The sequence below is a fragment of the Dasypus novemcinctus genome, chromosome 13, assembly GCF_030445035.2.
Source record: "Dasypus novemcinctus isolate mDasNov1 chromosome 13, mDasNov1.1.hap2, whole genome shotgun sequence".
NCBI lineage: Eukaryota > Metazoa > Chordata > Mammalia > Cingulata > Dasypodidae > Dasypus > Dasypus novemcinctus.
The window spans coordinates 39,842,306-39,869,582 of record NC_080685.1 but is presented as its reverse complement, the minus strand read 5'-3'; the positions used below and the strand labels follow the sequence as shown (position 1 = coordinate 39,869,582).

The 27,277-nt window shown below is 34.5% G+C and overlaps 1 protein-coding gene and 1 long non-coding RNA gene across 2 annotated transcripts; both read right to left on the bottom strand.

The window, feature by feature from the left end:
• Positions 1-1,666: 1,666 nt before the first annotated feature.
• LOC139436286 (uncharacterized) lies at positions 1,667-5,693 on the bottom strand. The gene is made up of 2 exons (XR_011645466.1): positions 5,618-5,693; positions 1,667-1,958 (listed from the first exon to the last, which is right to left on the bottom strand). It is a non-coding gene; the product is annotated as an uncharacterized lncRNA (long non-coding RNA).
• Positions 5,694-5,803: 110 nt separating this feature from the next.
• On the bottom strand, positions 5,804-27,277 carry UHMK1 (U2AF homology motif kinase 1). Its single transcript, XM_004479688.3, has 8 exons — positions 26,798-27,277; positions 25,220-25,512; positions 24,531-24,722; positions 22,449-22,543; positions 17,496-17,572; positions 17,262-17,360; positions 14,586-14,674; positions 5,804-12,615 (listed from the first exon to the last, which is right to left on the bottom strand). The coding sequence occupies exons 1-8, from the start codon at positions 27,063-27,065 to the stop codon at positions 12,469-12,471; spliced, it is 1,260 nt and encodes a 419-aa protein (XP_004479745.1). The 5' UTR covers positions 27,066-27,277; the 3' UTR covers positions 5,804-12,468.

The window sequence follows — 27,277 nt, the reverse complement described above, 5'->3', positions numbered from 1 at the left end:
ATTTGCCTCAACTGATAAGAGCATCCACCTACCATATGGGAGGTCTAGGGTTCAAACTCATGGCCTCCTGACCCATGTGGTGAGCTGGCCCATGCGCAGTGCTGATTTGTGCAAGGAGTGCTGTGCCACGCATGGGTGTCCCCCATGTAGGGGAGCCCCACGTGCAAGGAGTGCATCCTATAAGGAGAGATACCCTGTGCAAAAAAAGTGCAGCCTGCTCAGGAGTGGTGCCGCACACACCGAGAGTTGACGCAGCAATATGACAACAAAGAGAGATAAGGATTTCCAGTGCCATTGACAAGAATGCAAGCAAACACAGAACACACAGAGAATGGACACAGAGAGCAGACAACAAAGGGGTGAAGGGGAGAGAAATAAATAAATAAAAAAGAAATCCATAGACTAAATTAAAGAGATGGTTAAGAATTAGGATGGACAGGACTTACTGACTGAACCTTAGCATGAGGATGGAAACTTGATTTGGGTTGCTGGGTGGATGGACTCTTACCAGGAAAAAGAATATAGTCAAAATATGCTTGGAGATATCTCCTTAACAAATGAGCATATGCCCCCTCCCCCCACCCCGTTCTGTAAGAAATGCTTCCCCAGAGGAAGAACCCATAATAGTCTGTGTGTCATATGGGTTAATATCTCTGGTCATAGCTAATTGACTTAGGGGACACTTTATTTTTTATTTTTTATTGATTTTTTGACCTAGGGGACACTTTAAAACTCTGTGCCAATTAAATGCCCTATTCTGGGAATGTGTGACTGGAACCCAAAGAATAATGGGAATTTTTAACTATGCTGTAGACAGTCATATCCCACCAGTGGAGGTGGAAGCAGAGAGAAGGTAGTTGTAGTTGTAGTCATAGCAAGAAAGGGGCAAGAGAGGCCTAGGACAAGAGCAAGAATGAAAGCCAGACAAATAAAGCAGGAATATACTGAAAGGAGCAGACACTAAGGATGAATCAGGGAGAGTCTGGCAGCTTCCCAATTTCTGGTTACTATCCATGTCTGAGACCTGGCTGCATTCTTACCCTTGTATTCTATAAACTCACCTGTATCTTTATGATAAATTCTTTTTTTCTCTTTTTTTTTCATTTCAGCCAGCACTATGTTCTATTATTTACAATACATGGATAAAAATAAATTGGATTTGGGACATATTGAGATTTGAGGCATCCATAAAACATCTCACAGGAAAAATCAACTCCTAATGGACAACTTTGATGACCCTTTTATCACCTAATTCATAGCATGCAGAAATTCAGGATGTAATGCCACTGACTTTGCTAAAGATATTGGGAATGATTTCTTAGCTTAGCTGCAGATGAGGACAGGAATACCTCATGGAGTGAAAAACTTTACCACACCTCTGAAATCAGCAGTGGCCCAGGAATTCTATCTGGGATGACTTCCAAACATCTGTTATGAGTTATCTGTCATGGAACTCTGTAATAAGTTTTGTTTTTATTAAATGGGAGTTAGAACATTTGTCAATTATGATGGTTCTTTGGATCGGACTTGATCCTTCTTTTCCTCTAAAAGTCACACAGTGTTTTAAAATATTTTTTAAGTTTAGGGACTGAAATGTATGCCATTTTGAGCATGCTAGTCCCCTGACCAAAAATCCATTATTGGTGACAGAAAAAACAAAGCCTACTCAGGAAGGAAGCATTTTATTTATTTCCAAATTTTCACTGACCACAGCATTTATTTAAAAAAAATGTAATTAAAAGCATCATTTAAAAAATATATCTGGGTCTGTACATTGTTAGTGATTAGTATATATTGAATTTCCAAAGGACACTCTTGACGATGGTTGGTTAATTCTTCATAATTATTATACTTGCTATTTTGTCAGGCATATTCTGGTACTTAGTAATTGTAGTTCCTTTCCTTTGCCAGCTTGAGATATGCAAATGATAAAGCACACACTCCAGTTGATAGTTCCCCTCAGAAAAGAAAATATTTTCATAAAGTGTTAATATTCATTAAATTTCAAGAAAAGGGCAGATTTAAATAAATATAATTTAACTAGCCTTTCTCAAGTAGTGTTCTATAGAACACTGACATCCCACAAATTTTCAATTGATATTTTGAACACCAATGAGCCTTGATTGGATTTGGAACAACAACAAAAAAAGTTATAAAAGAATTATCCAGAACTCTGGGAAAAACTAATACGGACTGTATATTAGATATGTTATCAATGTTAAATTCTGAGAGTATGATAAAAGTATCATAGTTCCTTAGGCAATTCATGCGGAAGTACTTAGGGGTCAAGTGTCATGCTGTCTGCAACTTACAAATGATTTAGAAAAAAATATCACATTTATATATATAAAGAGGGAGAGAGCAAAAGACCAAACAAATGTAGTGAAATGTTAACAAAGGGTAGAAATTAAGGTGAAGGAATATACTGGCATCATTGTGCTAGTCTTCTATAGTTTTTATATTTTTAAAAATAACAAACCTGGGGGAAAATGAATTTGCAAAGTCTAGGTTTTCAATTTAAAAGTTTAAGTAGGCTTTTGTTCAAGACTTCCCTAAGGAAATTGGGAGAGTACGCAGCATATCCAAACCATTATTAACCATGGAATATTTTCACCCTACTCCACCCCCCACAGCTTCTCTTAATTTCATATGGCATGCTAGTGTTCTAACAATAAAGTCTGGGAAATGTTGAACCAGATACTAATAAGCACTTCTTTTATAATGCCAACTTTTCCAATTCCTGCTTAACTCTGGCTTTCATTCTTAAAGATGAGCCTTGCTTGATTCCTACTTTCTGAACATTTTATTTAAACATGTTTTAACATAGTTTATTTTTTTAATAAAAATAAGCCTAAGAGTGTATTAGTCTCCCAAGAAACTCTCTACTGCCAATTGTACAAAACTAGGACTCTACAGGCCATGCTACTCAGGTGACCAAATGTGTTTGCTACCTTTATAAATGGCTCATTTTCACCTAAAATGCAGTCTCTCTCCTTTGAGCATCATCTGTAAATGATTATTGCAAAATTGCAACTCTATAGTCCTTAATCTATCCTGATCCATCTTTCTTTTAGAGAATTATGAAGATCTTTATTAAAATGCAAATACTCTAATTATATAGCAGGAATCTCTTGCTTCTGGATTGATATTTCCCCACAGAAACATCAACAGTATGCCTCATTGCTTTAGAAATTAATCTATTTTGAACAGGTTTCTTCAGAGGGTCCTTGTGATAGAGCTTCTTGTCAGATCTTCACAACTCTGGAAGACATTTAATTTAGTTGGTTTTTAAATATGCAGCATTTAATTACCCACCTTCCTTTGAAATGATCTGAGCATTATTTTTATTTCCTATGTAAATGAAGATATTGAAGCATACATACAGACATTATATGATTATATATGTATGCAGGTAATTTATTGTGTACTACCTGGAAAATGCGTCTTCGGTAATGTTTTAGTAATTATGTGTTGCAACTCTCTCATGTTCCAACCTATTTCGTAAGTCAAGAATTATTATTAAAAAGTGCAAAATAGCAGGGAGAACTACAAGTCACAATAAAGTCCCTCATGTTTTAAAATTGGAATTTTGCTTAGCAAATCCAATATACTCATGCTAGGAAAAGGCTCAAGGATTTTGGTTGTTGAGATACACAATTTTATGCAGTAGAAAGAAGTAAAAAGTCCCATTTCCTTAACTTTAAGAACACAAATTCTTTCACAAAAAATAAAACACCATTTTAAAATCTAAAGAAATTGTACCTTGCAAATTCCTTTGCACGTTACTTCATAAAATTGCCAATATTATTATTCATATGTCAAAGGTTCAATTTTCTAATTATTTACTTTTGTTTTATAATTAAGTAGAAATTATTGAACTGTCATTCTTTAATACCTTGGAGTCATCTGCATCCAGTTGGCTGCCAGGTTCTATAAATTCATTTTCAACTCAACAAACATTTATTGAGCAATCCAGACACATTAGGTGCTAGGGATTCAGCTCGGATTATGGTGATCTGATAGTAAAAACATATACAAAATAAATTTGGCACAGAGCTGGTAGTTAACTTGAAGGGTGGCGGGGTATGGTTCAAGGAAGACTAACCAGTGGAGGTGACAACTGAGTTGTTTTAAAAGATATAGGATTTCACCACATGGATAAAGGCAGGCAGGCACAGGTAGAGAAAAGAAAGGCATTTTTGTTAAGAGGCTCAGGTACAGGAAAAAGTATGAAAGTTGTAGAAATATTAGTACAGCTGAAGCATAAAGTATAAATATGGAGATAGGAGGTATGACAGGATTGATAGGGTCAGGCTGTGCAAGGTCTTAAATGCCAATCTAAGGGGATTAGATATTGTTGGGAAGGCAAATGGGAAGAAGAGACTGGAAAATAAAATGAAATTTTAGCAGAGAGTAGCATGAACAGGCCTATTTTTAAGAATGAAAACTGGCAGCAGTGTGAAGGAGATGGGAGGACATGAGACTAGACACAGGGGGATCCTGTTAAGAAGCTATTTCAAGACTAAGGGAGACCCCAGAGCTTATACCAAGTAGTATCAGAGGGAATGTAAAGGGGAAGATGGATCTGAGAGAAATTAATATTAAGAGCAAGACTTTAGAGCCAGACATTCATCTACCCACTGTGCAACCCTAAGAAAGTAAACTAAATGTACATTTCAACAATAAAATGCAGTGAACATTAGTACCTTCTTCATAAGTTTGTTGTGAGAAGTGGAGGAAAAAAGATAATGCACAAAAAGTGTTTAGCAGTGCCTGGCACAAAATAATTGCTCAATAAACATTAGTTAGTATTATTATTGTGACTATCAGAGAAAGGGAGAATAACTCCCAAGTGGCTCTTGAATCTTGCCTGCATCTACTTTTCAATCCTGCAACCAATGTCTTTCGTTTAGAACAGTCATTCTCAAGAGTGTGGATCAGCGGCAAGCAGCACCCCCTGAAAACCTGCAGAAATATGAATTCTTGGGTCCCACAAAGAACTACAACCAGAAACTCTAGTGGTAGCGTCCCAAAATCTCTATTTCAACAAGCCCTCCCAAGTGATTCTGATATATGCTGAATTATGGGAATTGATGGTTTAAACATTCGTTATCCCCAGTCAGCATTCTTAAAACAGTCCTTTAGGGTCTCTCTCTTACCAGAACCTCCCCCTTGAATTCATCATCCAGAGACTAACTTCCCACAAAACATGCTACTCCCCAAATCAATATATGAACCACCACCACTAACTTTTATGAAATATTGGGAGTGTTTATTTAACTTAATTGAGCCTCAGTTTTTATATATTGAAAAGGAACATTAACATGTGACATACGTTCCTAAAATAGTACCTATCTTCTAGAAGATACTTCATGAAGGATGGTTTATTATCATAATCCCTACTATCTCATTTGGTCCTCACAACATAAAAATACTACTATTGTCAGAAATTAACTAACTTAGTTAAAGCTACCCAACTTGATAAGAAAGCCAACTAGTATACAAATACATCAATTCTGAATTCTGGTTCTTTCCAGTAAAACAGGCTGTTTCTACAATATCGAAAGAATTTATTCCAAAATAAAAAATTACATTTCAGTATGTCAATTTCACTTACTATTTTCAAAACTGAAAATTCATACTCTTTAGAAATGGACCGTTGAAGCTCCATGGAAACTTTTTCAATGGGGCCTTGCAGTGAAAAAAAAAAATTATATATATATAAAATAAATTATTTACCTGTTAAGCTGAACTCAAATATTTGTACTAAGTATAGAAACAGTTGAAATGAAAAAGCAATCCCTTCATTTTTAAGCTTTATTATCACCCTTATCAAACACACATCAGAAAGCATATCAACAGTGCATCTTATTAAGTCAGTTTACAGCAAAACTGAACAAGGCAATTGTGTTTACAGAAAAAGTTTTCAGCAAAAAACTATACGCAACACAGTCAAATGCAGTGTTCATACTTTTTAGGTATATAGGAAAGTGGAAAATAAAATTTCTTTGCTGTTCAGCAAAAAAAGAAATTTAAAAGATTTGAATGGAAGCCAGAAATTTAGGGATTTGAGAAAAAAATCTTGTTATTGACACACATCTACGTTTATAGTCCCACTTAGTAATTTTTAAAAAATACACAAATAAGACATCACCAAGAACAGAGAACCATAGTACCAAGAAATGCCAAGACCAATATGCTATTGAAACAACTGGTAGAAATGTTACAACTATTCACTAGGTATTGTAATATTCTTGTAGTTCTGAGGTGAAGGTATACCAACAGGAGAGAATACTCCTTATAACTGGCTTTGGTTTAAGTGATCTTTCAAATTTTTTCTAATCATACCTTCATATCAAAAACATAGCAATTATATATTACTGAGGAAAATAGTAGGTCTTAATAGTCACAACCAACCCCTCCAGTACTGATAGGAGACCATAAATTGTTAAAATGTACTGATTATAACTGGATTTCTAAGAGTGATTGAAAGGTAGCAAAGTTGGAGCCCTACTAGGGTGAGAAATCTCTTCTATCCCAGCTTTGACACTGTTTAGAAGACATAGAGGAATGTTAAGTTATTTAAGGTAAAAAAAAAAAAAATTTAAGAATTAAGGAAATAATCCTGCAGGAAAAGATATGATAGCTTTACACTCTGCAAAGTAAATATTCTACAGAGTTGGAGCTTAACTTTTTCTTGCTATAATAAATAAACTAATTACTTCCATAAGGTGCTATAACTTTGCAGCAAGTGCATACTGATGCCACCTACTATACCCATTGTGCAAAGGGAATATGAAGATGGCTAACCCCCAGCTTCTTTCTGATCCTTGAGTTGTAGGAGTGGTGATGTACACCAAATACACAAAAGTTGGGGTTCAACTATTTATTTTTAAAAATTAGGCCTAACTGAATATGGGTATTTAATATGGTTTCATAAGCTTTTACAATAACTATATGGAAGGAACAATAACTAGGGATGTTTCTATACTACAGTGTTTCTGAACTACAGGTACCTAACCTGGATTGTAAAAAACAAATATTTTTACATCATTAAATTTAAGGAAGATTACTAATTTGAGTAAGAACGGAAGTCATTTTCTTCCTCCCATCTATTTTTATTACTTATCTTTCTCCTCTTTACCTTTAACTTTGGCAAACTTCTGACAAAGCACACTTAAAAAGGCAATACAGCTATAGATAATTCAAGTAACTGAAGAATTTCAATTTCATATATGCGTGATTTTAAAATACCTCATTACATTTGCTTTTACACTCTCATTTTCCTATTACTACAAATATTAGTAAGGAGAAATAATCTAAAAGGGATAAAAAAGTGACTACAAATAATTCTCTTACTGACAAGTACAACATTATGGTTCCAAGTAGCTCTCCTTACATAAGGGTTTTCCAAAAAGAAACAAAAAAATAACAATTACTTTTTTTTCAGAATGCGATTTATTTTTGTTATGCAATGTAGTATAACAAAATAAGCTCTCTTCTGCACAAGGATTAATGGTCATAGAGCAAATGAGACAGAAAGCTACTGTTTGCCTTTAAATGAAAATACTGTGAACCTAGGTCATAAACTGTAAATGGCCTTCAAAACAATCATTAGTTTTCTTCAAGTTACTATGACAGCTACCCTATTTAATGAGAAATAACACTCAGGAAATTATTTGGTAAGGTTCCCATGAATTCCAGCATTTATGGTGCCACAAACACAACTGCCATAATTATGACAATTCTGAAAAGCACAAATAAAGCAAATTTAAAATAATCCTAAAAAGCAGTCCAAGAAACAACAAAGATGCTAAGTTGTAGGAAAATGAATAAAACTTCTTATCAGGGGAACAAAGATTGTGTAAACTACTCTGTATCTTATATCCTGAAGATCGACTTAACAACACCTATGAAATAAAGTCTCCTAAGTGCTCTCTGGTTTACAGATTTTGCTTTTATAGCCCATTTCTACTATAAAATCACAGTTAAAAATAGTTTAAATGGTTTATTATCTTTTTAAATATCCACAGTTCTTGCCAATTACATGCCACTGGGTGAATCTAGTGGTCATCAAATAATTTAAAAATTAGTGAAGAACAATTGAGGGGAGGGCTGGTTAAGATAATAAACATGATTTATCCTGTAGTATCAGGTAAAGAAGCTAACCAAAAACAAAACAAAACAATCTTTAAAACCCTGGGTACTCCAAAAACAAAAACATCCATGGATCCTCTACAACTAAGAAAATGTAACTTACTCAAATATACCATAAGAGGTTCTGATAAGTTCATATTACGGAGACTCAACATTTTATATTCGTTGAGATGGGTAATAAATAACGGTAACTTGAAAAATGACCATTTCAAAATAAAGGTGATTTACTGAGCACCTTAAGAAGAAATGGAAATTCTTTTGAACAAATTATGACCAACGGCTGGTCTATATCTGACCATATTTGACAAGAAATAAATACATAAGATTGGAAGAAGAAACTTAATATTAAAAATGGAACTAGCTCCAAGAAAGAATTAGATTCTGCCAGATAACTCTGGCTTTCCATCACATATAATAATGGGAAAATTAAAATTTGAACACTTTTACACACAAACACACACACAAAAGTAAACAAAGGAGATTTTGGACCTTTATACATGACTCAATCCAAAGGTTATTTCAAGGAAAAGGCTGAGGTGCAATTAATTATCACCATCTAGGAGGCTTTCACCAAAATGAGTTTTAATATTTTCTAGTAAACACAAGGCACTTTCTTAAATCTTTGATTCTCTATGCATCAACCAGACTAAAAGTCGTGATATGATTCCATCTGTACCCTAATCTGAATAAAGCCACCTAGCATGTACCCTTGGCATAAGATTTTAGGTAAAATACATGGTTATGGGGGTCTCCCAAACTCACATACACATACCCGGTAACTATAATGGAAATTATGTACAATAGATCTAGTTTAAAGATCTAAGAAGAAAATGATGCCAAAACTTTAGTTACCTGCATCTGAGGGACTGGAGTGCAAATGAACCATGAAATAACATTCTCTGTGATGAGTGCTATAACTCCACTTATAAATTATTCCAGAAAGGTAACTGAGGCTCTTAGCCCTGCGTGATAAGGTAGAAACAAACATCCCAGCACTGTTTCTGGCAGCATTCCTGGTAAATACATTTGCTCAACAATTACAATATAAATACAAGTAACATGAATCTAGAAGGTAAATTAAATAAGAATTCAGACAGTTTTTTCTTAACATATCTGAGCACTCTTTAGCAGCTGGAGGAGCAAAAGAAGGCAACCCTTACCTCAATAAGAACACAAAAGGAGGGTTAGTAAAACTATATTTATGGTTTTTGTTCTAAAAAGCAGTCATGGTTTTGGCTCAAGATATAGTAGAAAGAGAATTTCTCTAACCAGAGTTGCTATATTGATGATCACAAAACAAGGAAGACATACAGTGGTAAAAACTGCAGATCTCTTATTGCAAAAGTATACTTTTTGTCTTATTCCTTTCAAATGCAGCCAATAGTTACTTTTAAGCTACTGCTATCACTTACTGAGGTGTCCAAATTGAATTCCAGTTATTCTTCCCCACTAAATACAGTCTTAAAATTTTTAAACTGGCTAACTAGCCATCTCTTTCCAAAATGGTGTTCCAAAAAGCCAAAGATTTCCTATAGAAAAATCAATTTATCTGCCTTTCCTCAGGTAAAATGTGCCACAGCAATATCACGGAACAGTAAAGAATAAACTGGGAAGGTAAGAGAAAAGGAAGCAAGATAGCAATTTAGAGAAAGAAAAACAACCTGAGATAAAATTTGCCCAAAAGGGTAGGGATTAAGTGACATCAACTCTCACCTTTTTACCTTGCCTCTGAAAAAGAAAATTTCTAAGTTTTCAGTAACGTCAAGGGATCGAAATCTGTCTATATATTTCATTCTAAAAGAATCATTCAAAATTGCATCTTTTGTTAGTATTTGGTTCAGGTTTAAGAAAATATTAAGATTAAAACTTCTGATTATATTAGAATAGAAAGGGAGAATCTGCAAATGTCATCTTTGGTAGTAATGGACTAAGAGCTATAAAATGACTTAATTTAAATAATAGGAGACATCTTTTTTCAATTCTATAGCGTCAATATAAAATATTCATTTCAATGCATGGTTACCCAAGCTCATCAATTATTCCCTCGTCTCTCCTAAAATCTAGTTAGTATTTTTGTAATAAAATTCTACAGTGTTAAATACTATATATATGTATGACTATATCAGCAATATGATGATGATCAAAGGATGTTGTGAAGTTCAGCATCAAGACTTTAGCAGCAAACTGCATCACTAAGCTTAGAAGCATACCTGCAGTTAAATTTTAAGGATTTCTTGGGGGTGGGGGGTGGGATGAGAAAGGTACCTGTGCTAACCTAGAATACTTGTCCTTAAAAATAATTCACTTGTATTCCTTGTTCACCAGTATGGATGTAAAGACCTAGTGTTTCTATCACGATGGAAGCTGCCACCCATACAAACATTTGTTTTAGAAATGTTTAGGTCTCCACAATAGCCGGTCTACTCTCATGAATTTTATCTGGAACAAACCAACTAACCAATCTCTGAAAGAACCAAAATAATAATTCTTCTAAGGGCACATATGGGAAGCTTACTATATAATTTTGCCTGGAGGACCATGTCACAAGGTCTTTTGGCAGCTCATAAATAAACCTCCTTATATCAAATTTGGCTTTCTAATAAACATTAAGGAAGAGTACTGAATAATTTGATAACGCAAATAAATGAAATGGCAAAATGGTGATTGTGGGAATAGGGTAAAATATCTTCTAAAATGTAAATTTTAATTGGTCTTTCAGTAACAGCATGGCACTCACAAGGAAAAACTATATGAGGAGGTCCCAACAGGGAGAGATATAAAAGACTTTGTCTTTACAAAAATAAAATCGAAATTTCATTCCAAGTGAGGAACTAAGAAAAAATTCATAATCTTTATACAATTTGTCTTTTGTATTTTTTAAAATGTATAATTAGTGCTTCATAAAGGTGTCCTAGTTGCTATACCTTTAAGCAATCTACCATATAGTGAAAGGAACCTGCAATTTTAACTCCTAGAACCATGCATCATCAACCTGAATTCCTCTATTCGGAAACCCAGTAGACGGCTATGAATCCTCTTAAACTTCTTTGAATTTCCTTCCTTTCTGCTTCACCTTTTATATCAACAACTCTTTCTAAACCTTCTTGCTGCCAAAAGCCAGATGCTTGGGATGGTGATCCTCTAGCTTCTTGAATAAAAAAATCCTTGACCATTCATTGTCTCTTTGCCTATTTTTCTTCTTTTCCCTTCATGCATCTAATTCTTTCTTTTTGATCCACTTCAATTTTCCTGCATAGTAGACAAAACTGTATTTTGAGAAATCTTACAGTGATCATAGGAGATTCAGTACGAAAATCAGGGCAGATAAAAGGTCTAAAGTAGACTGAAGGATGGGACAATTTATGTGTAGCAAAACTTTTTCATTGTTTCTTAGGTTCTCTTTAAGAAAATTTCAATGTAACGCCAATCAATCTAGACTCCAGTTTGTTCTGAGCCTCTCAGGAATGAACTTTTTTGTTGTATACATTCTATCAGACAGATCAATTCTCATAAAACATATCCTAAATCTTACAGATATGAAACAGGTAGGGAAAAAAAATGGGTATAGACTGTATATTAACTCACAAAACTCACACTAAAAGTATTGACCAAATTTTCTCTAATCTCTCACACCTGCATACTGACTCAAGCATACATACTAGACATAAAAATTGTGCAAGATCAAGCATCAGCTTTCTATTTTAAAAGCCTTAATTAAAAAAAAATGTTGATAGGCTCACTGCAGTTTCTTTAAAGGAATATTCAGGACTACAGTACTCCTTTTTAAAAAATTCACAATTCAGTGTTAAGAACACAATATGTAATTGTTGTTTGACAATTACTTAAAATTGCTGAGAGCATCCAGTGCCAACTATGGATATCAACAATAAGGAAGAACCACCTGACAACACAAAGAAATAATCTTTACGTGATGTCACCAATCCTAACAAATTTGTTAAAAATATTCACTATGACATGATATTATTCATCCTTGCTTCATGATCACATGAAATAATTAATATCTGATTAGGTTACATACTGAAGAGTAGCACCTACCCCACCGCACAAAAAAAGGTTGCCCACATGGATGCTCTAAAGCCCCTCAATGTATAGCTGAGAGGTGTTGTCCTACTCAAAGCCAAATGTCTGCAACACAGTCACTGCTTGGGCAATGGCTGCAAATTAGGAGGTTTAAATAAATGAACAAATAACCCTCTTAAAATGGTAACAGGGTACTTCTGCATTCAGATATGGAATACAATAATCCAGGAAATGGAAGAGGAGAAACAGGAAATCGTCCTAGGTTACTGATTAAAGCAAGGTTTGATACAGATATCCCCTCTTGTAGGCACTCAGTGGGTAGAATGTAGCCACAACAAACTTCCCATCAAACATCCTTCCAGTCAGTAATTTCTGAGCAGCTTTGGAATCACCAGCATTTGCATACTCTACAAAGACCTACAAAAGGACAAAGAAAACAAAGTAAATTCATTTTCATTAAGATCATTTTAGAACAATGCTTCTCCAACTTTAAAGTGCTTTAGTCACTTGGGGATCATGTTAAAATGCAGATTCTACTTCAACAGGTCTATGGTGGGGCCCAAGTTTTTGCATGTCCAAACTCCCAGGTGATGCCAATGCTGCTGATGCATGGATGAAACTTTTGAGCAGCAAGATTTAGAATACTTCCTTAGAATTCTGCTCAATTCTGAGAAAATCCATCGAAGACGAGCTGGATAAAAAATGTACAACCTTCTGCAAGTTCATATAGGAGTGCTGAAAATTACTAATCACTTGCCAACAACAGGACTGAATAGCCCAGAGAACAACTGCATTTCAATGGTGCCTAAAAGATAATCTGTACCTTTAGAATTGGAAGGAAAAAAACATTGGTGAAAAGCTGCTGGAAATTATCCCGTATTAAAAGATTTGCAGAAGCCATAAATATAACTGTAGTAAGAAACAAGTTAAAATCTAAGTAAATTCCTTTTCCAGAGCATCTGAATTCCTACCTGAGGTAGGAAGAGATATAACCTAAGTATAAGTTCTTTTTTGTTGACCTAAAGCAAAAGGTGAAAAGTAAGTCAACATCATCTCAATGACCTACAAGGCTCATTCTATTTTACCTATCCCTCACACTCCCTTACATCTTTGATCTCATCTCCTAGTCTCCTTTCTAATTCTGCTACAGCTACATTGGCCTCCTCAAATTTACCAAGCACACTCAGAGGCTGAGAATTTGTTGTTTCCTTTACCTGGAATTCTCTCCCTCACCTCCTTCAAATCTTGTCTCAAATATATTCTTCTCAGTATGCCCTTTCCTTCTATTGTATTAAAACTGTAATCCACCCCACCCCAGCACTCCCTAAGACTCTTCAATCTATATTTCTCTATAGCACTTATCAATATAGATTTTATTGTCTGTTTTGATCACTCTTGTAGGCTGAGTGCCCAGAACATAACAGATGCTCAATAAACATGGGGTGAATGAATAAACATTTAGTATGCTCCTGCCACTAAATGAAGTAAATGGATTACAAGATTGGTAATAACTTTTCACTAAGATTAAAGTGAAATTTCTTCCATATTTTTAAGTTCCTAAGAAGTTCCCAAATATTGAGCAATAAGAAAAAATATTCCTCAACTGGAGGCAATTTCACCTTCATCTGGGAATGTCTAGAGACATTTTTGATTTTCATACTTGCAGGGAAGAGTTCTGGCACCTAATAGAGGTCTGGGATGCAGCTACACAGCCTTCCTATAATGTACAGGATAGCCCCATCACAAAGAATTGTCCATCCCCAAACGTTAATAGTGCTAAGGGGTGAGAAAAATATCTGAGATAGAATAAAATAATATTCTATTCTGCCTCCCAAAATATAAAAATACTAAAGTAAAGGATTTTCTCTTAAATTCTTTGCCAAATAATTTAACTTAGTTTTAGCCTATAAATTTTATAGATAAAGAAACTGAGGAACATCATAAAGCAGTGACATTGAGAATGGCACTCTAGTTTTAGAATCCTCAGTCTAGTACACTTTCCCTATTGAAATTATTACTGGTAATTCTATTAAAATCCACTGAACCTAATTAATTCTCTAGCTCTACTTAAATAGAACAAAATTGGATCAAAATACTTCCCTATAGTTGAACCTGACCTGATTAGCTATGAATTCAGTTGATGTCACTGTTTACAATGGCTCAAAAGTAGATGAATATTTTTTTAAAAACAAATTTAAACGGATGAAAAATAATGCAAGACTTTTGGAAAAAAAGTTGAAAGTACAAGAAAATAAAAATCTTCCGTAACACAAAATTTATAATCTCTAGCAACATTTTTGTATGTATCTTTCTACAGAACTAAAAAATCTTACACAGAATTTTAACAACCTCTGAATAATTCTACAATGATGAAAACATTCACTTACTTGTCCTCTGCCAGGATTTTCCTTTGGAACAAGCAGAGATACCACTGGTCCATATTTTTGACACTCCTCTTTTACATCTTCTACAACATCTGGTTATTTAAACACATAACAATACTGCTTTTATGTAATTAATAAGCTTCCATTGTTCAGAAATTTTAAAACATCAAAGAATATAGGAACACATATTTAAGTAATGAAGTAATTTCTTTTACCTTCTAAAATCAAGCTTAAGTTAAGAATCATATAAATTCAATGCATTTAGTAATTCTGTAATTTAAAATTCTAATTAGTTAATACAATCAAATAAATAAATTTATAATAAAGACAGCCTCCCAACTGCCATTCCTGTCCCCTAAAGGCAACAATCATTAACAGTTTCTTCCAGAAATATAATAGGCCGATACAAGCAATTATGATTATATATGCTTTTTAAAAATAAAAATTCTTATCTTGCTTTTTGTTTATTATTATATCTTTATGATCTTTCCATGAAATTTTCTCATTTTTATGGCTGTGCTACATCACTATATGAGTATTCTATAAATTAGCTTAGTTATTTCCAAACTTTAGTCATTATAAAGCATACTGCAATAAACAAACTTATATTTATATCCTTCTACATGAGAATATTTAAAACTGAATTTCTAGAAGTAGAATCTGTGTCACGGTTGACATGGATTTATAATTTTGTTAAAATTACCAATTTACCTTTCATAAAGGTTTACCAATTTAAACTATCTCAAGTGATGTACGAGAATGTCTATATTCCTGTACCCTTACCCAAGAGAGAGTTATCAAATATTTTGATTACAGTCAATGTGATAGGTAAAAAAGATCTCAGTATGGTTTTAATTAGCATTTCAATAATAAGGCAATATAATCTGTATTTTCATACATGTGAGATACATTTGTACCTTGTTCCTATAATCAGGCTATTCATATTCTTTATCCATTATCTACTGGGTTGATTTGTAGGGGCTCTGTCTATAGTAAGAGTTGTAAATATTTTTCCTAAATTGTTATTTGTCTTTTAATCTTTCTTACGGTGGTTTTTATCAGGGTGGAATTTGTTGAATTTTGATTTTACTTCTTATAGGTTTTGCGCTATACTTGAAAAAGACCTATCCCACTTTGGGAATATAAACAGAATTCTCACATGATTTAAAAATTTTCTTTTCAAACTTTTCTTTTTTCCTTCCCATCTACCATCTTCCTCCCTTTCTAACTTCTGTTTTCATTCTTTGCCTTACCACTTAAAAACAAACAAAAAACACTTTAATTAATCTGATTCATGTGCAATTTATTTTGGTATAAAATGGAAGGTTAGAATCTAATTTTCTGCGCCCCCCCACCCCCCAAGATTATAGGACGGTTGTCCCAAAATATAAAATGATTTTTAGCTAAGAAAACTTACCTAAAACTAATAAATATTATCTAATGATGACCCTCCTAATCAGAACCAGCAAAGGTATTTTATCTTTTATAATTACACTTTACTTCATGTAAGATTCTTAAACACTAAGATTTAATAACAATATTTAAGCAACCTTTAACTACTCAATATATTTAGAAGGAAAAAAACTATTACGTAGCAAGATACAAAAAAAAAAAAAAATCTGAGACTGTTATCCATTCTATACTCTTAATCACTACACAAAATTGCCTCTCTAGGACTAGTACTGGGTTGATGCAAAATTCTTTACAACCAGTATCCCTGGCCCAAGTGTGGCCCTATTTTAGTCCATTCACCACTCTATTTTCAGAATGCTCTTTCTAAACAAATCTGACATTACTCTCCTATTTTAAATTTTTAATGGCTCCTTATTGCAGTCAACAAAAAAAAATATTCATTGAACAAATATTACCATAAACCAGGGACTATTCTAGGCTTGACGCAAGTTTCTCATGTATTTTATACTCATACAGTGATAGTATCTTTGCAATAAAATCCAAATTCTTAAACACAGCAAACAAGTCTCTTAAGTATTTATATACTGACTAGTCTCCAATAAATGTCCTAAGATTCAGCCATACCAAACAATTTGCTGTTGTATGAACAGGCCACATTTTCTCTCATCTCTATGCCTTTGTGTTACCTTCCTCCTCAACCACTCAACTTTTAGTAAAGCAACTCTAATTACTGAGCTCAGATATAACCTCCATAGAGAACCTGTAACCAATCACTCAAATTGGATTACACAGCCTTCCTCCCTGCCCCTGTATATTATACCCTATCTTCAGATTACCACAACTGTAATTTGTTATATATCTTTCTGCCCTACTAGTGTAAGCGCCTGAAAAACAGGAAATAATCCCACAGTGAAACTCAGCAAGTGCTCAGTAAATATGTAATGAATGAATGAGCTTTAAAAGGAAAAAAGGGAACTAGAAAGGAGAAATGAAAGCACAGCAGAGATAGAACAGCAAGACAAGAAAAGACAAGAAAGTAGTTGGTAGGAAGGTTAAACTTCTTTATTAATTTGGTAAAGGCTTCTAAGATGTAAAAGAGGCAAAAGGGCTTTAGGAACCAAAGAGTGAGAGCACTGTAGAGATCATATGGTTCAATATTCTTACTATAGAAATGAGGAAATATGAGAATCTTTGGGATATATATATTTATTTATTCCAGACTTAGTTAAGAAAAATACATTAAAATATAGTTCAGAAAGCACTAACCTTCATATTCCTCTTCATTCTCAAGATAATCGTCATCTAGCACATTCAGCAGTCTTAGCACTGGAGTAGGAAGCATCACCAGATCTTCAATGTGAGGGGCTGGTAAAAGTTCATCAAAATACGGTTAAATGTAAATCTCAAAAATAAATTGATGAACAACAGGAACATAAATTAGCCCTTATTTGTCTTATTTGATCGTCACATGACCAGGAAAAAAATAAGTATACAACTTACCAAAAGGAATGCTGAAGAATGGGCTGCATAATGCCATTTCTGCAGGAATTCTTCTGCTTGGATCATCATGAAGCATGCTAAAACACAAAAATAATTTGATTTATAATTACTGTAAAATCTTTTGAAAATGCAACCATTAAAGAAAATTAAAATTTCTAATGTTCATCACAGTATTAATTATATTAATTTATAATTATATTGATTAATTTAATGACTCATTAAATCACTTACCTACAAAGACTATAAATACTATTTATGAGTAAATGGTTCAATAAATCATGATACATACCTATGATAAAAATTTTATACTGTGGTTTATAAAAGGATGTCTTTGATAAATAATTGCAACATGAAAAAATTATCCACATTCTATATACACTAAGTCAAAAAAAGCCAGACATAGATTTAGAGTGACCTAATTAAAACAAAAAGAAGATAATGGTGGATGACTTTTAAATCTTGTAAAAGCCCCCCCAACAATAAAGTAACTAGATAGCAAAACAAAAAACCCACTGACAGCATCTACAAAAACTAAGTGACAAGCTATCATGAATAAATTCCAAAATAAAAGAGACTAGGGACAAACCATCAATAACAGTAAGACTTAAACCATATTAGCATCTATGTAGGAGGAAGCAGAGGAAAGCAACAGTTGAACCTGTGAACAGATGATCCAAAATATCCCAATTCACCAGGTACTCTCTGGATTGTGTAGCAAGCCAATCTGAGAAAAGTAGGTGAAACTATGAGTAGCACGTAAATATAAAGAGTGCTCTGTTAAGGTCTGAAGGGACTGGAATAGTTTAGGTATTAGGACCTCTCAAAACTAACCAGCCAAACTTCCCTTCCCTAGGACAAAAGTTCTACACTGAGAAGAAATTCTTTAAGAACAGAAACCAAATTGAGCAGGATGGGATTTAAGTTTTTTAAAAAGAGAAAAAGAAGGTACAGAATAAAAGTAGGAAGGGGAAGAACCAGCAGATCTCAGAAACAAGCCATCATGTTTCTTTTTTTTAACATTACACAAAAACAACATTACAGAAGGTGGAGCACTGCATACTCAGAAAAGCTATCCCAACCACCTCCTTCTGAAAGTTCAGAAAAACTGAGTTCACATAAAAATGAGCAATATAAAAAGGACTGTAACAAAGTTATTATATGAAAGAAGTAAACTGCAAAATAGCCCTCAAACAATGAATGTATGCCAGAAAGATCTGTCCACAACACAAATGAACACTATAACTACTTCAAAATAAGCTAAAGACATTTCTTTGAAATGATACAAGGTATGAAAGAACAAAAATAAAAATTAGAAAGTCTCAAAAGTGATAAGTAACTCAAAAAATTTTCATTATAAAAGAAAAAACCATTTCATAAAATAAGATTAAGCTAAAAGGGATACAAGGATAAGTATAGACAACAGATTTCAAGAGAAAAAGAAGGTAGAAAGCAGGAAAGCTTTTTAAAATTGAAAGAAGCATGAAAGAAATAAAAAGTGATAATGCTGAATATAGGCAAAGAAAATCTAACATATGTAGAAAACCTGAAAAAGAAAACCAAAGCAAGGTTAACAGAACAGGTACTAAAATCTATAATTTAAGATAACTCTCCTAAAACAAAAATGATCTGAAAACCACATATTGAAAGAGCATATCGTGTTTCTGAGAATACAGATCTGGAACATTCAAAATCAAGATATATTCTGGTAAAATTACTACTTGTAAGAAAAAAATGAGATCCTTTGGGCATCTAGACAAAAAGACTAAGTGACTTTCAATGCAAAGACAACTAGAGGGTCATAAGACTTTTCAAGAACACTATATGCCCAAAGAAAATAGAGTAAAATGTTTGACATTCAAGGGAAAAAAAATGTATGCTGAGGATTTTTGTATCCAGCTAAACAAACTTTTCAGTATAAGCACAGCTAAATTTTTATTAATATGCAAGAACTCAAAGACTATCGCTCCTATGATCTTCTAGAAAATAAGCTTCAGCAAACTAAAATGACTAGAAAGACATCAATACAAGGATGTGAACATTAAACATACAGTTAGGTGTAAAACTACAAGGAAATAAGAGTTAAGAGAGATTGTATAGTACATAATGGTTACAAGATATGATGATACAGACAACTATTTTTAAAAAGGGAAAGAATGGGAAGAGCACACACATAAAAAAAATTGAACTGTTTTCAATAATCTTATAAGAGTACTACTATTCTGAGATTGTTTTATGTGTAATGTAGAATAAAGTAAATGAATTAGTATAAAGTATTATAATTTTAGTATTCCCTTTGTTCTTGAGAACCTGAATTCTTGGTGTGGAAGAAAGAGATGTAAAATAGATGAGAATAAGTAAAAACCTTGTGGTCCTGAATTTGAATTGGAAATACCAGTATAAACCCTGTTTATTCTGATATAAAAAGGCCAAGAATAATAACCATACCAGCAGCAATGAGTATTCCCAGCACTCAGACTGTGCTTTTAAAATACCATTTCCTACTACAAGAAACCAGGCTTCTTGGAGAAACGGCTAATTCCAGGTCTGGGGCAGGAAATGTATAAGGAGAAGTACCACCATAACAAACAGGAAGAATAGTATGTTCTACCAAAACCAATTTGCAGAGACTCCCATTCACCAAAGATGGAAAAATTTTGTCTTTGATAAGGATAAAATCTGCAGTGGACTGAAATACATTAAATAAATTTAAATCTATTCATTCATAAAGATTCTTGAATCTAAAAAAAGGAGTGATCACCTTGAGGATGACAGGGAACCAGCTCATCTTAAAAACTAGTAAACATACAGAATCAAATATTCATCTTATCTTAGTTAACCAAATAAAGAATAAATGACAGAATAAGAACATCACCATTTTAGAACCCCAAAGAAAGTAATGAGTCTAGGCATTGAGTATCAAATTGCCAATACCACGAAACAGAAGTAGCTGTATTATGCACCTCCTTATTAAAAAAACACAACGCTACCCACAGTCTTGTCTGTCCTAACTGCCCCCTCCACACAGAAAAAGAAACTAACAATTTCAAAAAAAAACACAAAAAACTCTAGTTTACAACTATTAATTTGCAGGAAATAAAGAGAAAAGAGAAATATGTTAAACTACACGATGCAATCAGCAAATTCAGGCTGTGGAAAACTACACAGGCTCAACAACCCTGGTTCTTCAAAAAACATACTGCAAGGGAAGAAGGGAGGAACAGGGACCCTTTAGATTAAAAGAGACTTAAAAGGGACTTTAAAAAAAAAAAAAAACAAGCAAAATTAAACCATAATGTTTAAGGTTGTACCTTGTGTAATAAAACTACAAAGAAACCAAGAAAATGATAATCAGGGTAGGGAGCAGAGGTGGCTCAAGCCACTAGGTGCTTCCCTCCCACATGGGAGGTCCCAGTTCAGCTCCTCATGCCTCCTAAAAAGATGACCAGCACACAATGAACAGACAGAAAGCAGATAACAAGCGTAAACAAGGAGGAGAATAAATAAATTAATTAATCTATTAAAAAAAAGTCTGGGTAGTGGTTACTTTTGGGGAAGACATAAGGGTCTGAGATTGGGATGGGGTATAGAGAGGATTTCTAGGGTAGCTGGCAAAGTTCTATTTTCTTGGCCAGAATGGTGGTTAAAGGGTGTTAACCTTATTCATTAAGTCACATATTTATTATTGTTTTTGGTATCCATGTTTTATTGCACAAAAAGGTTAAAACAATTTTTGTACATACACAATATATACTCATATGCAGAAAAATATTAGAAATATATTGAAGGGTTAAAACTGACATAAAATTGTAAGCAATTTTATTTTCTTTACAATTTTCTGGAGTTTTCAAATTTATTATTAGTTTATAATCAAAAACAGAAATAGCTACCATTTTAAAAACTACAACAAAAACAACCAAATAACAATGTCAGTACTAGAAACTGAGATGACTTGACTCCAGGCCAAAATCTATTATATAATTCCACACTGTCATCTTTTCAATCTAAAAGTGCAAACTGTAATATCCGATATCAATTAGATATTAACATCTATTTAAACTAATTTGAAACATATATACACAAATTAGTTTGTATAAAACTGGTGAGATCAGAATAAGGTTTGTGGATTGTACCAATGTCAGTTTTCTGGTTTTGATACTGCACTACAATTATGTAAGATTTTACCATTGGGGGAAAGTGGGTGAAGGATACTTGGGACCTCTCTGTACTGTTTTTGCAACTTCCTGTGAATCTTTACTTATTCTAAAATAAAAAGTCAAAAATTTTTTGAAGGTTTATAGGGCCAACATCCCAAAGAGACTATAATGTTCTAACTGAACTAAGAAACCTCTCTTTTCCAGCATACTGATTTCTGCCTCATAATGTTAGAAACCTGAAAAGCCAGCTATCTGCTAGTACACTATTTCTTATTTTTAAAATATATATTGTATTTTAGATCTACTCAGAAATCAGAAACATTATATCTGTCCCCAAAAGGTGTTCAGTGGAAATTAACTGAAGTATAATCACCTTATTCAAAAAGTTTTTGTTGGTAGTACAAAAACAAACCCAGTTGTTAGTTAATAAAGACTCTCTTTAAAAACCTGCATTCTATCAAATAAATACACCTGCCAGAGCTACAAGAGACCAAATGTAGAGTGGCCCCAAATTTATCTTCCAGTAATAAACAGCTACCAGGGAGAACTTAATATGTTGCACTCACCATCAATAAAATAACATTCCCTTGAAAATAAGTTTAGTAAAACTACTTATTATTTATGTTCCTTACAGGAAACGAACCTGTACAGAATATCTTAACTAAAATTCTTATTTCTAAGGGAGCAAAACCTCTATATGAACAGGCAAACCTGAAATAATAGTATAAATCCATACAGTAAAAGAAATGCTTCATATAGTAAGTGGACCCAAAGTAAGTTTAAAGTATGTGTAATGTACCTTTTGATAAGGTCTCTTAGGTGATAGGCTGGAATTGCGGCATTCACCACTGCTTTACTGGCAAATATGTGATCAATAATAGCAGAACTGTTTGCCTAAAAAAATGAGAAAAATTTTCCTTTGCTCATTCAATTCATTCTGTAATTACTGAGTACGAGGCACACAGCACTGTACTATTTGGTCAAATGCAACAGAAAATCTCTTCTGGGCTTACACTTCATTGAAGGAAACTATGTACACAAATTATAAGCTTCTAGATAATGAACACTTTTTTCTCTATTCCCAGCACTCAACACTCAGTACCTGGCACTCTGTGAACATTTACTAGGTGAATAAATAAACAAATACCAAAGCACCACATAAAAATGTAGTTCAATGCAAAGTGAGAAAATCAAAGTGTGACAGGTGAATCAGGGTGTATTCATAATGATTTAAATTGGTTTTCAGATAGAAACAAACTATCTAAGAGAAAATGAGGCAATATTTTAAAAGCTGCATTTGTCACATTATTCATAATCTATAACATTTTATCCCTAACTCAGAATTCGGAGCTGTGTATACGAGTAAAAAGACCTGATAACACCACTATTGCTAAAATTTCTTGAATACTAACAATGTGCCACATACTATATTAAGTACTTGGTAAGTATCATTTCTTTTTTATCAATACCCTTATGAAATATATGCTATTATTACTCTCATCTGACAGGAAGTAAACAGTAGTTTAATAAACCTAAATAAATAAATCAGTAAGAGGTGGATGCAAGATACAAACCCTAGTTCAACTTCAGAGCTTATACCTACTTGGCAATTAATTTTGCCTCCATAGAAAATGATAAACATAGACTAACGATATTTTACCTAGAGGGGCGAATACTAGGGATCCCATTAATACCATCATGCCTTCAAATTTTACAAAAAGAATCTCTGAATGTGACCTCGTTCTACCAACTCTGACCAAGAAGATATGGTCCAAATGGCTCAGACAGTCAAAAGGGAAGTCAAATAAGTGATCTATATTTGGATTAGCACTAGAGGAAGAATACCATTTGGGAGTGCCAATGACAAAGAATGACACTGGTTTTACTGGTGTAGGTAGCTATGATGAACATTTTCTGCCAAAAGCAGGGATTAGGTATGGCTGTTAAAGTATTCCTTCCAGGAACTGCTACACCAGAAATTAGTGACCAGGGATTTCAAATAAATAAAACTTGTGGTAAAATAGCCACATACCATGCATTAGATGATTAAAAAAACAAAACAAACCAAAAAACAAAACAAACCAAAAAAAAAAACTTGTTTAATATCAAAATGAATAACCATTGTATCGCTTATCTAGTCTCAAGCTTAAAGGATGCTGATATCTCAACAAGCCTCACACCAAGTTTGAAGATACAATGTAATTAATTCCTAACTCATGGACATATATAAAAAACTCATGCATATGTCAGTGGTTTGGAACTCAGAACACATGTTCCTACAGAAACAATGCTACAAACAGTGATTACTAGGATAGTTCACAAATGAAATATAAAGCAGTCTGGAAGTATAGACACAGCCCTAAACTTTGAATAAGAGGTAAAGAATGTGAAGCCCAGGTCTGCAACATGATCTGGAGCAAGCTGCTTTACCTATCTGTGCCTCCAGGTTTTCATTTATAAAACATGAAAAACCAATATCCACTCTAACTATCCTCATAGGGTTGTTGGGGGGATTCAATGAAATTGTGCATTAAAATACTTTTTAAAACTCATAACCTACTGCTGTATTAATAATACTTTAGAACCTAGTATAACTAAATTTCTAGGCAAAAAATTCACTTTTGATCCTTTAGGAAAATGCATGAATTCAAATCTTTTCTCAAATACTTACTACATGATAGGTCCTAAGCTAGAAACAGTGGGAATGCAAGGCTCACTGGTATGTCTGTAGCCACGGAATTCAGTAGTGGCATTTAAGGTAGCATAAAGGCAGAAGGAGAAGCACGGATGAGATGAGGCAAGCAAAGTACTCAGTGAAAATCATTATAAATTGGGTACTCTTAAATTGGGCTTAAGGACCCCAAAACAAAGTGTAGTTTACCTTCCATTCCTGAGATCTGACTGTATGTTTCAGTTTCATTCCTGAGAACATTTCCAGTAAAATGATTCCTAGGCTCCACAGATCAACAGCTGAGGTACATTCTGTATCACTCTGCAGGCCAGCCTGGGCCAAGCAATTTTGCAGTTCTGCTTCTGGTGCCCGATACCCATCTGTCTGAATATATTTTACATCCTAAAGAAGATAAATAAATATTACAACCAATAAAAAGCTGCTCACTTTCTATCCATCTCGACAGTATATTTAACTCTAAAGTATAGTAAATCACTGACAAACTTAATGCCAAAAAATTGTTTAGTCCTTGGCTACCATAATTCTTTGGTTCATTAACTGGGCAGTTCTCCCAGAGAATCTGTACACTTCAGATGGTCTCTTACCTGTTAGGCACTAAGGATAAATAAGGACACTCTGCAAAGAGCTGATAAATCAAGGAGAGTAGAAGATTTGCCAGAACTGTCACATGCATTCTGCCATGAGGCACAGCTACATAAAGCCTTTTTTACATGGTGGTACTGAAATTCCTTTTGTTTGCTTCAACCCCAGACATTTCAGTATTTTAGACAGAAATACATCAAGTCCCTACTAAACCACATTTGTTTTTAAAAAATTATTTGGCTTAGGCCAACAGATTTTAAGCTATAGGAGAAACAAATAAAGAAGATATTTCTTACCTGATTGCCTTCTTTGAAGCTAAGTCCAAAGTCAATGAGTTTAAAGCATTCATTCTCTGCACTCCATAATATGTTACGTGGTTTAAGGTCTGCATGGACATAACCCTCATGATGAAGAAAAGCAAGGGCCTCCAGGACATCTCTGGCACAGTGCTGTATCATCCACATGGAACAACCCTGGTGACTGGAATATAAAAGCAATTCCGAAACACTGACATCCAGGAGTTCAAGCAATAGACAGCGTGATGGCACATTTGGAGAGAAGTGGATTGTAAAGACTCCGTACAATGTCACTAGAAAAAGAAATGAGTTATAATGCTATAAAATCAGACTAAAGGGTAATTACTACTAAAATAAATAAAACCCCGCAATACAAATTTGGGATAGTCTAAATAAGTATATCTTTAATGAGCAACAAGCTTCCACTCTATTTTTCCAAGGAGGAAGGTGTTTGGACAACTGGATTATTTTAATAAAATGAGACAACTGTCAAAAGCTGATTACCACTAAATATGGCACAATGATTCAAATTGTGTTTCACCAATCATTCATTCAGTGATGAGTGAAAAGAATGCCAAGCAAGGGTGATCAAAAGTAAAAACTCATATACCAAATAACGCTCTGAAAGTGAATGTCACAATGGGTGAAACCTGAATTGAAGACTATTTTTTTTAGATCCAAAATAGCAGTCCAATCTAAACAATAAAAGAAGAGATTAAGACTCCAGATGACATTTCAACCTAATCTTGCAGAGATTCAACAAGTCCATGGGCCTGAAAAATATTCTTAAATACGAGGATTATAGTGATAAACAATTTAAGCACGCTAAAAAAAGAAAGGAAAAAAAAAAAACCTAAACACACCATCACACCACTAACGCTATGAAATTCTTCAAAATGCTAATATGAAAAAGGTCATTCTTCAAATTAAATCCGGATCATGATTGCCAGGAAATAAGACATTTCTTTATTGCCAAAATTAACACTAACGATAAGCTCTGTTGGTGTAGTGACAATGAAAACGGTTTCGTGGAGCAATCACCAATGATGACTATAAACCTTACATTCAGAATATGTGAGTCATGAAATAGTCAACGAGGGCAAAATTAGAGTGTTTCTAAATTTCACATTTCCATGAGGGTTCTATTTCTTCCAAATCCATACTAAACATATAGCAAGTAATATCTATATAAGTTACTGCCTCGATGCCACAAGTCTTAGAAGTATTTTCCATTTTTTACTGGCATGCACAGACTCAAAAATTTTCAGAGATGACAATTTTAAAAAGATACGCTTCCATTCAGTAGAGAAAATATTTCTCTATGCTAATAGGTGCAGAATTTTCCGATGAGGCATGAAGCAAAAGATGATTTATTTAACATCTATTATGTGACAGACACCCGGCAAAGCAGACCGCCAACTCCCCCCGTTATTACAGACAGTAACCCTGTGAAGGGGGGATGGGAAAGAAGCCTGACCACTTCTCCCGCCTAAAGGATCAACGGCGGAAGGCCAAGCTGAGAGAGAGAAGTGTATGCTTGGACCTGGGGAGGAAAAGAAGGGCTACAGCGGCAATTACCGATGTTCCTGTGACCCTGCAACTGCTCCAGCGCCGCCCTCTCTTTGCGGAAACCATACTCGGCAGCCGAGGCCGCAGCCCCGGTGGTTCCAGGTGGCAAGAACTGCTTGAGGGCGCCGGGGGGCGAGCCGGGGGTGCCGCAGCAGCGTACCCGATACACAGAGGCCGAGGAGCCGCTGCCCAGGCGGCTCTGTACCTGCCAAAGCCGCCCGAAGGCCTCCAGAAACCGCGGCGGCTCCGCGCCCCAAGCGCAGCCGGACCCTGCCATCGTTGGGACTGAGGGCGCTGACACGGGAGCTAACGTGACGCCCCGGGCAGGCCTGCAGACCCGCGGTCACATCCCCGCCCGCCGGACTAGCGGCGCCGCAGGGAGGGGCCTGCAGCCGCCTCAACAACTACCCGGACCTCAGGCCGCCATGACACCGGAAACCGTAGTGCCTTCAGGTCCCAGAAGCCGGAAATGGACGAACAGCCTATCCT